At 43.5% G+C, this 16,723-nt stretch overlaps 1 protein-coding gene across 1 annotated transcript; it reads left to right on the top strand.

Moving 5' to 3' along the window:
* The first annotated feature begins 3,204 nt into the window (after window positions 1-3,204).
* Window positions 3,205-14,342, top strand: LOC110527191 (uncharacterized). Its single transcript, XM_090242282.1, has 15 exons — window positions 3,205-3,310; window positions 3,750-6,671; window positions 6,803-6,897; window positions 7,428-7,571; window positions 7,689-7,774; window positions 7,880-8,013; window positions 8,227-8,340; window positions 8,784-8,953; window positions 9,496-9,648; window positions 9,788-9,900; window positions 10,601-10,932; window positions 11,155-11,236; window positions 11,662-11,820; window positions 13,505-13,664; window positions 13,904-14,342. Exons 1-15 carry the CDS (start codon window positions 3,274-3,276, stop codon window positions 14,114-14,116), a joined length of 4,914 nt encoding a protein of 1,637 aa, XP_090098408.1. The 5' UTR covers window positions 3,205-3,273; the 3' UTR covers window positions 14,117-14,342.
* Window positions 14,343-16,723: the final 2,381 nt, after the last annotated feature.

The following is a 16,723-nucleotide window of genomic DNA, read 5'->3' as shown; positions in this document are numbered from 1 at the left end:
CCGATTTTGCAGGTTTTCCTACCTACAAAGCATGTAGAGGTCAGTAATTTGTATCATAGGTACACTTCAACTGTGAGAGACGGAATCTAAAACAAAAATCCAGAAAATCACATTGTATGATTTTTAACTAATTAATTTGCATTTTATTGCATGACATAACTATTTAATACATCAGAAAAGCAGAGTTTAATATTTGGTACAGAAACCTTTGTTTGCAATTACAGAGATCAGTAGTTGTTGACCAGGTTTGCACACACTGCAGCAGGGATTTTGGCCCACTCCTCCATAAAGACCTTCTCCAGATATTTCAGGTTTCGGGCCTGTCGCTGGGCAATACGGACTTTCAGCTCCCTCCAAAGATTTTCTATTGGGTTCAGGTCTGGAGACTGGCTAGGCCACTCCAGGACCTTGAGATGCTTCTTACGGAGCCACTCCTTAGTTGCCCTGGCTGTGTGTTTTGGGTTGTTGTCATGCTGGAAGACCCAGCCACGACCCATCTTCAATGCTCTTACTGAGGGAAGGAGGTTGTTGGTCTCACGATACATGGCCCCATCCATCCTCCCCTCAATACGGTGCAGTCGTGGCCTAACCTGCCCACCAATTGGACCGGTAGTTGTGCACTCGTACAGCTAGGCATGCTCTTTACCCTTACCCAGAGCCAGGTAGAAGAGAGAGAAGGAGTGCTCCGTCAGGATCTTTTGCCAATAGAGTTTACATTGATAGCATTGGAGTTCCAAGGGGTTTACCTGTTGAGTTCTGGATTGGAATCAAGCATCTTCTGGTGATAACAGCTGCCACTAGGTTGATGGGATGACAGAATAGAATAGCCTTGGATATGTTACTGGCTGAAAAGAGAAGGGGGGTGTATGAGGTTCGGAGCAGAATGTTGTACTTTCATCCCCGATAACACAGCTCCAGACGGATCAGTGACCAAGGCCCTGGCAGAGAACTGGAGTAGATAATGCTCTAACAAATTGGTTTGATAGTGTGTTTGGGAAAGGAAAACATTTCATGATCACGGTGTTGTGGGCAACTTTCACCTGTGTGACTGTGTTAGTTTTGTGCGGATGTGGTTTGATTCCGTGAGTGAAAGCTCATTTCCAGGACTCTGGAGAGATTGATGACTCAACAGATTGTGAGGTACGGAACAATTCAAAGCTCTGACCAGTGGGATGAAGAATACAGACTTCCAGGCCTAGGAGAGGGCTCTGTGTCTTTTAATTACGAGGAGCCTATGTTTGATGAGACCATTTTTGATGTATAGGTTTCCTTGTTTTGATGTTTAAACTGTTTATTTGATGAAGATTATAACAAAAATCCTGATATGAAGAGTTATGATTCTGAAATAGTCCTAGAACAGTCAATGTAATTACATATATTGGTAGCTGTTACTTTGATTTTGGATAACAATAGATATTTCTAATAAAAATAGGTATGTGCTTGTGAGTATAATATTTAGTCAAAGTGTGGATTGTTATGGGATTTTTATGAATATTGACTAAATGATGTATGCAGAACTATAACTGGCAAGAATTCTACCCTGTCTTTCTAGTAGTGTTAAATAATGTTTGTTCATTAGGAAGGGGTTATGTAGCATAGATCTAGGAAGAAAGGAATGCATGTGTGTGCCTAACCTATGTTTGAACCGACCCAGCTGTAACTCTGGGGAGATAAGATAGTACACAGGGAGAGCCCCTCCAGGTTTCCCGTATCTGGGGGGGACTGGAACTGTCAGCTGAGTGGTAAAAAACTGTGGTGAGACTTCAGTAGAAAAAGAGAGAATCCAAATGTTAGTGTGTATGTATCTGTGTAGGTTAGGATGGTATAAAAGGAATGTATTTGTTTGTGCACGAGAGAGCTCTCGCAAATTAATCTGGATCTGATCAATTGTGAGCTGGGAATTCTGTCTGTTTCATTTAAGACCAGAACTTTACAACCTCTGGTTATCAGACAGATAAAGATAATTGGAATTTATGAACATTGATTACAAAATTACTGAACACAGTTGTTCACTGATTTGAAAGGAAATGACTGGAATAATAAATATGGTAGAAACTCCCACTAGACCAGGGATAGGCACCTTTGATGGGGTGGGGACCACAAAACATCTGAACTCATCATGAGGGGGCTGCAGTGCCTCGCGGGTCTACGTAACCTCATCCATACCCACACATGCAGTCAGAGCCGGCCCTAGCCTTTTGGAGCCCTAAGTGGAATTTTGTGTGTGTGTCCCTGATGTTCTACACATTTTGACATGGGGCGGAGAGAAATTTACAGTTTTCCAGCTAATTTCCTGAAATTTTACGCTTTACTATTGGATGGAGAGAAAGGTTTGCAGTTTTTTAAAGGATATCTGAGTGAGAGTGGCGACCACGATTAGTACAAGTTTAGATCACTGGCTAGACTATCTTACCAATCTATATTAGCTGACATGGGCTAATTGAGTGACTATCAGAGACTAACATAACAAGAGAGAAACTGCTGATGCACAACCAAACATTGAAATTGCACCTTGTGTTTTCTTCTATTCTAACTTTCAAAAGTAAGTTGAAACCCACATTTTTTTCTTTCATTTTTTAAATGTCTACACTGGGCCAGCAGTTGCCCATCTCGGAGTTGGACAATGCCTCTGCGAATCCAATGTTTTTAGATTTGTGGATGAAATTGTGAACGAGTGTACACTTCAGGACGAAGGAGATATTTTTGGGACATACCCATGACTAGGTCAGGGCATGATGTGGCCTAATGAGAGGAGCCATCCAGAACTGAGGGGCAGGACTGAGTTTGGGAAACCCTGTTCTAAAGAAGTATACCTTCTAGTGTCCTCACATTATAATCCAGACCTCCAAGACACTTCCATTACTTTGTTTTATTCTTCCCCTCTAATCAGGAGATCGAATTACACCTGCTCTAATGTTTACCAAAACATATACTTTACCTCCCAGCTGCAACCAAGAATGTTTTGCATAGAAAAGGGTAATGCTATTGGTTGACTGGTCCTCACAGTATCCATCCATGTCTATCTAATTTATTTATCCAGTCATGTCTGATCTATTTTCAAAGAATTTGTGTCATTGTCTTTACTGATCCTGTTGACAACATTGATTGTGTTGGAGCCAATGTACAGTACTTTTCCCTTAATTTCAACACTAAATCATTAACTGGTACCTGTACGTCAATGCGGACTCTGTAATAGGTGGAGCGCAGCATAAAACCAACAGACGTCCTAATAATGTGCAGTCTGCTGACACTGGATGACTGGAAACAGCAGAGATGAAGGAGCTATGGGTTATAGCTGTCTTTGCTACAGGTAAGACTTGCTCTATATTGGATTCATTCAGGGTGATTTAAGATGTTCAGATGTATGATGCTGTTAAGTTAGTTTTATAATCAATGATTGATTGATGTTTTGTCTGTTTGCTGCGAGGGATAGCATCAATAAAGACATTGTTTCAGACTTTATTTTTATCCAAACACTATTTAGATGTATCGCTAGGCCATTGTTTACAGACTGTGGATAGACTTCTGTCAGGTCTCAGATACAGTTGATAACAGAGTAGCCTTTGCTATCAGCCGTTTATTGGCAGTGATAATGACTTCTTTCTCTCATAAAGTACAGTAGGAAACATTTCTACACTGATGCAGACACAATGAAACTGGAACAGCATGGATCATCTGCTCTGATTATAGGAACTGACACTATGTACCCTTGTTCGTGTGCTTTACTGAGTTAATTATCTTTTTTTAAGTCTCTTTATCACAGGGGGATCTCACCATATCATCTGCCATTCCAACCACCATTGACATAACTACCCCAACTACTGATGTCCTTTTAAACCCTGACCCTCCAGCTAGTCCCCCACGAACTACCTACACTCCAACTACCGACACGCCAACTACTTACACTACAACTACTGCTGCCCCTTTAACACTTGACCCTCCAACTACTGACTCTCCAGCTACCGACACTCCAGCAGCCGACAATCCAGCAACCGACAGTCCAGCAACCGGCACTCCAATTGCATACCCTCCAACTACCGAGAATCCAACTACTGACACTCCAGCAACCGACACTCCACCAACCGACCTTAAAACTACTGATCTTCCAACTACCGACTTTCCAACTACCGACACTCCAACTATCGATACTCCAACTACCGACTCTCCAACAACCGACACACCAACTACCGGCACGCCAACGACCGACACTCAAGCTACAGTCACTAAAACTACCGACTGTCCAACTACTGACTGTCCAACAACCTACACATCAACATCTGACACTACAGCTACTGAAACTCCAGCAACCGACACTAAAACTACTGATCCTCCAACTACCAACCCTCCAACTACCGACCTTCTCGCTACCGACCCTCCAGCTTCCGAAATATCATTAAACTACACTGCAAATATCAACTCACCAACTACCCACTCTCCAACTACCGACTTTCCAACAACGGACACTCCAGAAACCGACACTCCAGCAACCGACCTACAATCAACCGACCTTCCAGCAACAGACTTTCCAACTTCCGATACTACAGCTACCAACACTCCAGCAGCCGACACTCCAGCAACCGACACTCCAGCAACCGACACTCCAACTACCGAAACGCCCACTATCGACACTCCAACTACTGAATGTCCACCTACTGACACTCCAATTACCGACTCTCCAACCACCGACACTCCAGCTACAGTCACTAAAACGACCAACTGTCCAACTAACGATTGTCCAACTGCCAACTTTCCAACAACTGACACTCCAGCAACCGACACACAAGCAACCGACACTCCAACTACCGAAACGCCAACTGCCAACACTCCAACTACGGAATGTCCAACTACCGACACTCTAATTACCGACTTTCCAACTACCAACACTCCAACTATCGATACTCCAACAACCGACACTCCAACAACCGGCACGCTATCAACCAGCACGCCAACAAACGACACATCAACATCTGACACTACAGCTACCAACACTCCAGCAACCAACACTCCAGCAACGGACACTCCAACTACCGACGCTCCAACTACTGACACTCCAACTACAGTCACTAAAACTATCAACTCTCCAACTACCGACTGTCCATCTACCGACTGTCCAACTACCGACGGTCCAACTACCGACACTGCAACTACCGACACTCCAACTACCAACACTCCAATTACCGACTTTCCAACTACCAACACTCCAACTATCGATACTCCAACAACCGACACTCCAACAACCGGCACGCTATCAACCAGCACGCCAACAAACGACACACCAACATCTGACACTACAGCTACCAACACTCCAGCAACCAACACTCCAGCAACGGACACTCCAACTACCGACGCTCCAACTACTGACACTCCAACTACAGTCACTAAAACTATCAACTGTCCAACTGCCGACTGTCCAACTACCGACACTCCAACTACCGACTGTCCAACTACCGACACTCCAACTACCGACACTCCAACTACAGACACTCCAATTACCGACACTCCAACAACAGGCACGCTATCAACCGGCACGCCAACAACCGACACGTCAACATCTGACACTACAGCTACCAACACTCCAGCAACCAACACTCCAGCAACCAACACTCCAGCAACGGACATTCCAACTACCGACGCTCCAACTACTGACACTCCAACTACTGGCTGTCCAACTACTGACTGTCCAACTACCGACTTCACAACTACCGACACTCCAAATACCGGCACGCTATCAACCGGCACACCGACATCTGACACGCTAACAACCGACATGCCAACAACCGAGACGCCAACAACTGACATTCCAACTACCAACATTTCAACTACTGAACATACTTCACTTCCATACACAATAGTGTGTGGACCAATTACCACTCCCCCCATCACCTCTCCCACCACCACCTTTCCCACCACCAACTCTCACACAACTTCTACCACCACCCCCACCACCACCACCACCACCACCCCCACCACAACCTCTACCCCCACCCCCACCATCACCTCTCCCACCAGACCCTCTCCCACCACCATCTCTCCCACCACCCCCACCACCAGCTCTCCCACCACCACCTCTACCACACACTCTCCCATCACCTCTCCCACCACCACCTCTCCCAAAATTCCCACCACCAACTCTCCCACAACCTTTACCACCACCCCCAACATCATCTCTCCCACCACCACCTCTCCCACAATCCCAACCACCACCTCTCTCACCACAACCTTTCCCACAATCCCCACCACCACCTCTCCTACAATCCCCACCACCACCTCTCCCACCACCATCACCTCTCCCACCACCTCTCCCACCACCACCTCGACCACCACCCCTCCTCTGGTCTGTATCAACGGTGGTAAGCTACAGAGTCAAGTTTGTATCTGTCCTGATGAGTGGACTGGAGAGACCTGTTCAGATGGTACATTCACAGTACACACCACTACACTACTATGCCTAATCCTGGATCTCACATTCACAGTACACACCACTACACTACTATACCTAACCCTGGATCTCACATTCAGAATGTATATTTCATGTTTGCATGTTGAGATGCTTTTTATGTCAATAGGGAATTTCTGCAATTCAACCAGCAAGGATGGATTCTCCTTCCTAAGAACAGTGGTTGGCTGGTCTGCTTATTCAGTAGAGTCATGTGATGAGAAGACAACCAGTGGTATGTTACTTTTATTCACCTAAAATGAAACCATTTTATTCATCTGTTACAGTCCTAATTAATGTTTTATTAGGTAAAACAAAACCATGACTCTCTTTTTGTCTTGTTTCCTCCATCCGGTTTACCAAAAGCCTCAGCAAGATGTTTGAATGACACCGGCTCTCCAATGTTTGGTCCTCCTCACATTCTGCAGTGTGAATTAACCCTCAGTGACATTCAAGGAAATGTAAGTCAATAGGCATATTTTTTATGATCCTGATTTATGACCCGTCTTGATTTAGTGTTCTTCTTTCTTTGGGTCAATTACCTAAACCAACTCAACTACCTCATACCTCACTGCATTGACTCGATACTGGTACTCCCTGTATATAGCTTCGTTATTGGTATTTTATTATGTTACTATTCCTCAGGTGCTAATTTTGATTACATACGTCTACATCTGCTGTATTTGGCCCCTGTGACAAATCAAATTTGATTTACAGTTATTATCATGAGGAGTCCATCTTACAGTTTGAACACCTGGCTTTAACCTTCAACTCATGTATTCTGTTATTTTACTCTACTTAACAGTTGATGATGAACATAATTGTTTTATTTCTTGTGTTTTACATTACATTGAATTTGCATGCATTTGCATATATTTTTGTACTTTTTTGTACTGTCCCCTGTTTGGAATTGAACCCACAACCCTGGCATTGCAAGTGCCTTGCTCTAGTAAAATCAAATGAATACAAATCCTTCTCTGTTCCTATTCAGATCTCCAGCAGTTCAGGTGATTTACTACAGTTAGCCTTCAGTACTCAGATCCTGACCAACCAAAAACATCAGCTGTCAGCTGACAACATCACCACAGCAGCTCAGATCGCTAACACACTGCTTAAGTCTGCAAAAATCACAGAGGTATAACATGTTTTGAAATCAAGTCGTGAACTATGACATGTTCTGGAGAGAAACATGAGGTTGTCACTGCAGTGATTTGAACACGAGGTTCATCCCCTGGTTTTGATCATGATGCAGGACATCGCAGTGGCAGCTATAACTACCATCAGTCAGCTGCTGAATGCCAATAAGGAGAGTACACAGGAGAGAGACGCTGTCCAGAGGTATGTGTGTTTGTGTTTCTGCATACGTTTGATTTTATGTGTGTACGTGTGCCTCTGCGTGTCTGCATGTGCATGTAAACAAATGTTTTTATGTTTCTCTCCCAGCCTCACAGAGACCCTGGAGAAGTTTTCCCTGGACCAGCACAATAATGTGTCCTTGGTGGTTCAGCCCAACCTGGCAGTCCAGTCTGTCCAAGTACCAAGTGACTCAGTAGGGATCCAGTTTACTGCTCTAACTGGTGAGTGAGACTGCTAGTGAACCTGCACACTGTAATTTAAAGGGATCATTTGTATCTGTGTTAAAATACCAGACTGGTTCAAACAAAACAACAATTCAAATGTTTCTCCTCTGTTGGTCAGTAAGGTTTGGTATGGATTACAGACAAATACAGAAGTAACACTATATATTGCTCTGCTTTAAATTGCTAAATCAAATGAATCTCCTTCTCCAGGAAGTTCTGGCAATTTTGTGGCCAAAAGAATTAATCTCAACACCAATACCTCTGAACTGATAGCTGACAAAGGAGGTTCTACCGATGTCCAGATTGTTATCAAATTCCCTCCAGGTGAGTCAATGTTGGTATACAAATACAGTGTATAAACTCAAGCTTCAATTTCCTTGTTTAGGTTTCACTGAGAGAACTTAACTGCTCTTTGTGGTCGTCGAAATCAGGTCAGCAGTGTCAGATGAGATGTGGATAAGTAAACTAATGAGTAATTTGGCTTTCACTATAAGCCTACAAGGCAAGGTCAAGCTGCTCATGTATATAAAGTCCTGATATGAAAAACATTATCTCTCTCTCAAACACGCTCAATTAAATTCAAAGGGTTTTATTGGTATGGGAAACATATATTTACATTGCCAAAGCTAGTGAAATAGATAATAAACAAAGGTGAAAAAATGAACTGTAAACATTACATTCACAAACGTTTCAATGGAATAGAGACATTTCAAATGGAATATTATGGCTATGTAGTGTTTTAATGATGTCTCTCTCTCTCCACTCAGTTTTACGTAGTAAAAACACAAACCACTCCATTGGTTTTGTGCTCTACCAAAACGACCGGTTCTTCAGGTCCAAGGCTTTCAGAGCTTCTTCAGGCACCAGCAGAAGGGTCATCTCTGCTAACCTGGGACAAGTGTCTGGGTTACATGTTGAGATGCTCTTCAAGCCCACAGTAAGATTTATCTTGGAATCAGTAAACACATAGTGGTCCAAATTCTCTGGGACACATAATGGGAGGTTATCCATTATGTAAGTCAGGGGTTAGGCAGCACAGTTCCTGGAGTGCCGCAGGTATTACAGGATGTTGTTCCAACTAGGCACTTCATCTGACCAACTGAGCTATTTGTTCAGTTCAGTGATTGCCTAAAGTCAGCACACCTGGTCTTCCAGGTCGTTTAAATCAGAACAGGATGTGCCTGTGGCCCTCCAGGACCAGGGTTACCTACCCTTGATCTAAGATATCCTTATCATTGACGCTTATCAGCCATAAGGAACAAGGAAGCATATTTTGGCCGGTGAACAAGGAAGCACATGTTGTATTGTATATAATATGATGTATAAAATATCAACAACAAAAAAATCTCACATGTGCTTAATGACCTGTTATACTTCACAATTTCCTTTATGATTATTATTTTTAAATTAAGAATACTGTGAATGCATGTGTTTTTCTGAAGGATTTACAGTGAGTTTGTTTCTGTTCTCACTTCTCAGGCTGTTCCCAACACCTCCCTCTATGACTTTGCCTGCGTGTCATGGAACTACACGTTGAAAGACTGGAGCACCTTTGGCTGCTCCAAAGTCAACCACTCAGAAGACGGCCTGCGTTGTTTCTGTAATCACACCACTAACTTTGCTGTGCTGATGGTGAGTAGCTAGCTGCCTTCATCTCCCTTTTACTAACCACTGACATATCTTTTACATCATTAGCAGGATCCAGACACATGAGGGCAATGACTTTCTATATGACTGTGACAGAAACATATTTTTTATGTTCTTTCTACAGTCGTACAGGAAGGATTTTAAATACGCTGAAGCGCTAAACTGGATCACCATATTGGGATGCTCCATGTCCATCATAGGGTTGAGTTTAACAATAACATTCCAGATCGCAACCAGGTAAGATCCTACAGGGTTCCAGAACCAATTAAAAATATACAGTAACATTCCAGATCGCAACCAGGTAAGATCCTACAGGGTTCCAGAACCAATTAAAAATATACAGTAACATTCCAGATCGTGACCCGGTAAGATCCTACAGGGTTCCAGAACCAATTAAAAATATACAGTAACATTCCAGATCGCATCCAGGTAAGATCCTACAGGGTTCCAGAACCAATTCAAAATATACAGTAACATTCCTGATCGTGACCCGGTAAGATCCTACAGGGTTCCAGAACCAATTAAAAATATACAGTAACATTCCAGATCGCATCCAGGTAAGATCCTACAGGGTTCCAGAACCAATTCAAAATATACAGTAACATTCCAGATCGTGACCCGGTAAGATCCTACAGGGTTCCAGAACCAATTAAAAATATACAGTAACATTCCAGATCGCATCCAGGTAAGATCCTACAGGGTTCCAGAACCAATTCAAAATATACAGTAACATTCCAGATCGTGACCCGGTAAGATCCTACAGGGTTCCAGAACCAATTCAAAATATTTGGTGCTTCTCAACAGTGTAAAGAAGCCCTTTGTCTGATCCAACAGGACTTGATATGCGAAACCATTTCAAAACCCACTATTAATGAACCAACACATCCACATATACTGTAACCTACCTAACATATTGTTGTCTGTCTCCTGTCCCCAGGAAATCACGCAAAACTATCCCAACGGTTCTCTTAGTGAGCATCTGCATGTGTCTCCTGATCTTCACCCTCCTCTTCATGTTGGGAGTGGACAACCCTCATAAACAGCTGGACAAACCTGAAATACTTGAGGACAACGTTCTCCTCCCGTCCGACACACACACAGAGCAGGACAGAGGGCCCTGTACTGCAGTGGCAGTCCTGTTGCAGTACTTCCTGTTGGGGACGTTCACCTGGAACACGCTGTTCGCCACACATGTCTTCCTGATGATCAGAAACAGCCTGGCCACCAGCCCGTCACACTTCACAGCCTATACCGTGGCCATCGGATGGGGTAGGACAGCATGGAGAAAAATACATTATTTTCTTGTTTTAGAAGCTATGGCTGGCATTAGCCCTGGGCTACATGAACCAAAACTAATGCTAGGTGATATTTTCAGGCTCTAGTTAGCCTGAAATAGAACTTAAAAGCAACTTGTATAGAGGATGTATGTGTAGTGTATATTTCTGCATGCAAATCTACCAGGAAATAACAACATCATTCTCTGTCTTTTAGGACTGCCTGCGGTTGTGGTGGCCCTCACCTTAGGAATTAGTTACAGAGTGGATGATCCACTGGGTTACAGGCAGGAGGAATTGTGAGTCAATACTACTACTGTACTACTACTGGACTACTTCTCTGTACTCTATTGTACTATACTATGCTGTACTATACTATACTGAACTGTACTATACTACTTCTGTATTACTTCACTGTACTGTACTATACTACCACAGCTACACCTGAGTACTGTTTTGTGCTGTACAGCAAATTTCCTTCTCTGTGGTTATTACATAATAGGTTCATTTTGAATACATGTTTATTATGCATGTGAATAATTGGCAATATTAAAAGTAAAAAATATAGATAGAGTATATTATGAATGATCAATTTTTCTCCATAGTTTCTTGTTTACTTATGCTACCCACCAGGTTTGATTAAAACCACGTTCTTCAAATAACAGGCATTCTGTTTTGTCTGTCATAGAGTCCAACTCTCTAACTCATTCATTTGACCTCTCAGTTGCTGGCTTGCAGCCCTCGATCCAAAGGGGAACTTTGATTTCAAGCTGCCAATGTTTTGGGGGTTCCTGATACCTGTGGCATTCATGCTTATCTTCAACACAGTGGTGTTGATATGTTTTGCAGTTACAACAGGCAAGACCAACCCACATTTAACCAGGTAACATTAATGGGGGCAGTCTATTACAGCAGTCTATTACAGCAATCTATTACAGCAGTCTATTACAGCAGTCTATTACAGCAGTCTATTACAGCAGTCTATTACAGCAATCTATTACAGCAATCTATTACAGCAGTCTATTACAGCAGTCTATTACAGCAATCTATTACAGCAGTCTATTACAGCAGTCTATTACAGCAGTCTATTACAGCAATCTATTACAGCAGTCTATTACAGCAGTCTATTACATCAGTCTATTACAGCAGTCTATTACAGCAGTCTATTACAGCAATCTATTACAGCAGTCTATTACAGCAGTCTATTACAGCAGTCTATTACAGCAGTCTATTACAGCAATCTATTACAGCAATCTATTACAGCAGTCTATTACAGCAGTCTATTACAGCAATCTATTACAGCAGTCTATTACAGCAGTCTATTACAGCAGTCTATTACAGCAATCTATTACAGCAGTCTATTACAGCAGTCTATTACATCAGTCTATTACAGCAGTCTATTACAGCAGTCTATTACAGCAGTCTATTACAGCAATCTATTACAGCAGTCTATTACAGCAGTCTATTACAGCAGTCTATTACAGCACTCTATTACAGCAGTCTATTACAGCAGTCTATTACAGCAGTCTATTACAGCAGTCTATTACAGCAGTCTATTACAGCAATCTATTACAGCAATCTATTACAGCAGTCTATTACAGCAGTCTATTACAGCAATCTATTACAGCAGTCTATTACAGCAGTCTATTACAGCAGTCTATTACAGCAATCTATTACAGCAGTCTATTACAGCAGTCTATTACATCAGTCTATTACAGCAGTCTATTACAGCACTCTATTACAGCAGTCTATTACAGCAGTCTATTACAGCAGTCTATTACAGCAGTCTATTACAGCAGTCTATTACAGCACTCTATTACAGCAGTCTATTACAGCAGTCTATTACAGCAGTCTATTACAGCAGTCTATTACAGCAGTCTATTACAGCAATCTATTACAGCAATCTATTACAGCAGTCTATTACAGCAGTCTATTACAGCAATCTATTACAGCAGTCTATTACAGCAGTCTATTACAGCAGTCTATTACAGCAATCTATTACAGCAGTCTATTACAGCAGTCTATTACATCAGTCTATTACAGCAGTCTATTACAGCACTCTATTACAGCAGTCTATTACAGCAGTCTATTACAGCAGTCTATTACAGCAGTCTATTACAGCAATCTATTACAGCACTCTATTACAGCAGTCTATTACAGCAGTCTATTACAGCAGTCTATTACAGCAATCTATTACAGCAGTCTATTACAGCAATCTATTACAGCACTCTATTACAGCAGTCTATTACAGCAGTCTATTACAGCAGTCTATTACAGCAATCTATTACAGCAGTCTATTACAGCAGTCTATTACATCAGTCTATTACAGCAGTCTATTACAGCAGTCTATTACAGAAGTATATTACAGCAGTCTATTACAGCAGTCTATTACAGAAGTATATTACAGCAGTCTATTACAGCAGTCTATTACAGCAGTCTATTACATCAGTCTATTACAGAAGTATATTACAGCAGTCTATTACAGAAGTATATTACAGCAGTCTATTACAGCACTCTATTACAGCACTCTATTACAGCACTGTAAGTATGTTGGTTATGTTTCCCAGTACAAGACACACATCGATGAAGAAGAAGTTCCTCAGTAGCTTCTCTCTGGCTGTGGTGCTCGGTCTCTCCTGGATCCTGGGCTATCTGTTGCTCATTACACAGAACCAGACCATGTACACCATACTCAACATCTCCTTCTGTGTTCTCACCACCACTCAGGTATTAAACGTATGCACTCACTACTGTAAGTCACTCTGGATTAGAGCGTCTGTTAAATGACTCAAATGTCAACTATAAATACTAGTGTCTATTGTACCACAGAATCCAGGCATGATTTGCAATTAGACACAAACTAAACATAAATAAATGGAGCTGCTCCTTATGGAAATACTACCTTTTGTTTGTCCTTGTGTGTTCCTGAAATTACTTGATAACGTCTTTGTGTTTTTGCTCCACAGGGCTTGCAGATTTTCATTCTGTTCACAGCGAGAACAGCAATTTTCAAGAAAAAGATGTCAAGTGCTTTGAAATCTGTCTCTAGTGTTGGGATCCCTCTTCACACTAGGACGTTCAGTCTATGGCGAGGCGAGCACAGTGATAAAGTAGAATCATACACACATCTGGACACTGATCTGTCATTTCCACCTTGGTCCTCACAGACATCTAGCTGATGGGCTGCAAGTTCAACCTCTGTTGTAAAATATCTCATATACCTCCACTATTGTCCTATAATATACAATATACTACACACAACATTTTGTATCATGTATATTCACTGTGAATTCCTTCAGAAGTTGTGTTGTCCAATGATTTTTTGCATAAATACCGTATATCCTGAACATTTGTTCTTTATAAAATGTTACTGTTTTAAATAAATCTTTAATCCTTCTCTTTTAAGCGGATGTTTGAAGTTATTCATAGTGAGAAAAACCACTATTTTACACAATATCTCAGAAAATAGTTTTAGACAGTGTAGCCCAGGGGTGTCAAATAAATGTTCCCCTCAGGCCACATTTGGTCATTTCCGAGGTCAGATGGGACGCACTTAAAATTGATTAAGAAGCTTCTACTCCATCGGCCTGTACAGCACAGGAAGCAAGCTGCAGCTGCCAGTTACATCTGTGGTAGAGGACTACAAGGCAACAAAAGCACGCCAGCCTATGATGCTGTGGGACAGCAAGGATGAGAGGGTTCGACAGGCAGAGATCGTGGTCAGTGGTCACAAGTGGTCAACCAGCGGAGCACTCAGGGAGGCGGAGGAACATCAAAGCAATATAGTCTGGTTCTGGGATGCACAACCTGGTCAAGCTGGAAGAAAGCAGATCCAAAGGAGTGATGTGGTGCAGATGGAGGTCTGAAAGGCTGAGGAAGAAAACAGGCATGTCAGAGGGAAGTATGAAAGGTTGCGGAAGAAAGCAGGCATGTCAGAGGGAGGGATGAAAGGTTGCGGAAGAAAGCAGGCATGTCAGAGGGAGGGATGAAAGGTTGAGGAAGAAAGCAGGCATGTCAGAGGGAGGGATGAAAGGTTGCGGAAGAAAGCAGGCATGTCAGAGTCGTGAAAAAACACAGCAGCTGGACATGCTGGGGGACATGCTGGACATGCTGGACATGCTGGACATGCTGGGGGACATGCTGGACATGCTGGACATGCTGGGGGACATGCTGGGTGACATGCTGGACATGCTGGACATGCTGGACGACATACTTGACATGCTGGGGGACATGCTGGACATGCTGGGGGACATGCTGGACATGCTGGACATGCTTGGGGACATGCTGGACATGCTGGGGGACATGCTGGGGGACATGCTGGACATGCTGGACATGCTGGGGGACATGCTGGGGGACATGCTGGACATGCTGGACATGCTGGACGACATACTGGACATGCTGGACGACATGCTGGACATGCTGGGGGACATGCTGGACATGCTGGGGGACATGCTGGACATGCTGGACATGCTCGGGGACATGCTGGACATGCTGGGGGATATGCTGGACATGCTGGGGGACATGCTGGACATGCTTGGGGACATGCTGGACATGCTGGACATGCTGGGGAACATGCTGGACATGCTGGACATGCTTGGGGACATGCTGGGGGACATGCTGGACATGCTGGACATGCTGGACATGCTGGGGGACATGCTGGACATGCTGGACATGATGGGGGACATGCTGGACATGATGGGGGACATGCTGGGGGACATGCTGGACATGCTGGACATGATGGGGGACATGCTGGACATGATGGGGGACATGCTGGGGGACATGCTGGACATGCTGGGGGACATGCTGGACATGCTGGACATGCTGGGGGACATGCTGGGGGATATGCTGGGGGACATGCTGGACATGCTGGACATGCTGGGGGACATGCTGGGGGACATGCTGGACATGCTGGGGGACATGCTGGACGTGCTGGACATGCTGGGGGACATGCTGGACATGCTGGACATGCTGGGGGACATTCTGGACATGCTGGGGGACATGCTGGGGGACATGTTGGACATGCTGGACATGCTGGGGGACATGCTGGGGGACATACTGGACATGCTGGACATGCTGGGGGACATGCTGGACATGCTGGGGGACATGCTGGACGTGCTGGACATGCTGGGGGACATGCTGGACATGCTGGACATGCTGGGGGACATGCTGGGGGACATGCTGGGGGACATGCTGGACATGTTGGGGGAACGGTGTGATGGTGTTTGGGTACTTTGCTGGTGACACTGTCTGTGATTTACTTATAATTCAAGGGACACTGATAAGAGAATTATGTTCTCCAGGTACATCACCCAATTGAATTATTTTACTCTCAGTCTGCAAACCAGAATTTGTAAGATCCTGGTCGAATGAAACAGATGGAGGCCCAGCTAAATGGTCAAAAAGGTTTATTCACGGAACGTTCTGAAGTCAAGAATAGAAATCAATTCATTTTATACTGACTTCTCACGCCCACACATACACACAAACATACGCACACACACACAAAAATACGCACACACATGTCCTGCACACACTGTCTGTCTCACTTCCCAGCCGACAGAGATAGTGACTATGTCCTTAAGACGTACTCCCCGTTCTCTCCCAAATCTCTAGTCAGGTCGGCACCAAGCTCAGACAGTCTGTGTTTAAAATACCATAAAGGCATATTGTCTTTACCCTAATTCTGACTCGGACTACACATTTATTGATTATGATTTCATACATTCTAATCAATTCCATACAATTATATGTTTCAGGGTGGAATATTCTAATCATTCAATTAACAG

Source organism: Oncorhynchus mykiss, chromosome 7 (genome assembly GCF_057628025.1).
Source record: "Oncorhynchus mykiss isolate SJ-2025 chromosome 7, ASM5762802v1, whole genome shotgun sequence".
Taxonomy (NCBI): Eukaryota; Metazoa; Chordata; class Actinopteri; order Salmoniformes; family Salmonidae; genus Oncorhynchus; species Oncorhynchus mykiss.
This window is presented reverse-complemented; position numbering and strand designations above follow the sequence as displayed.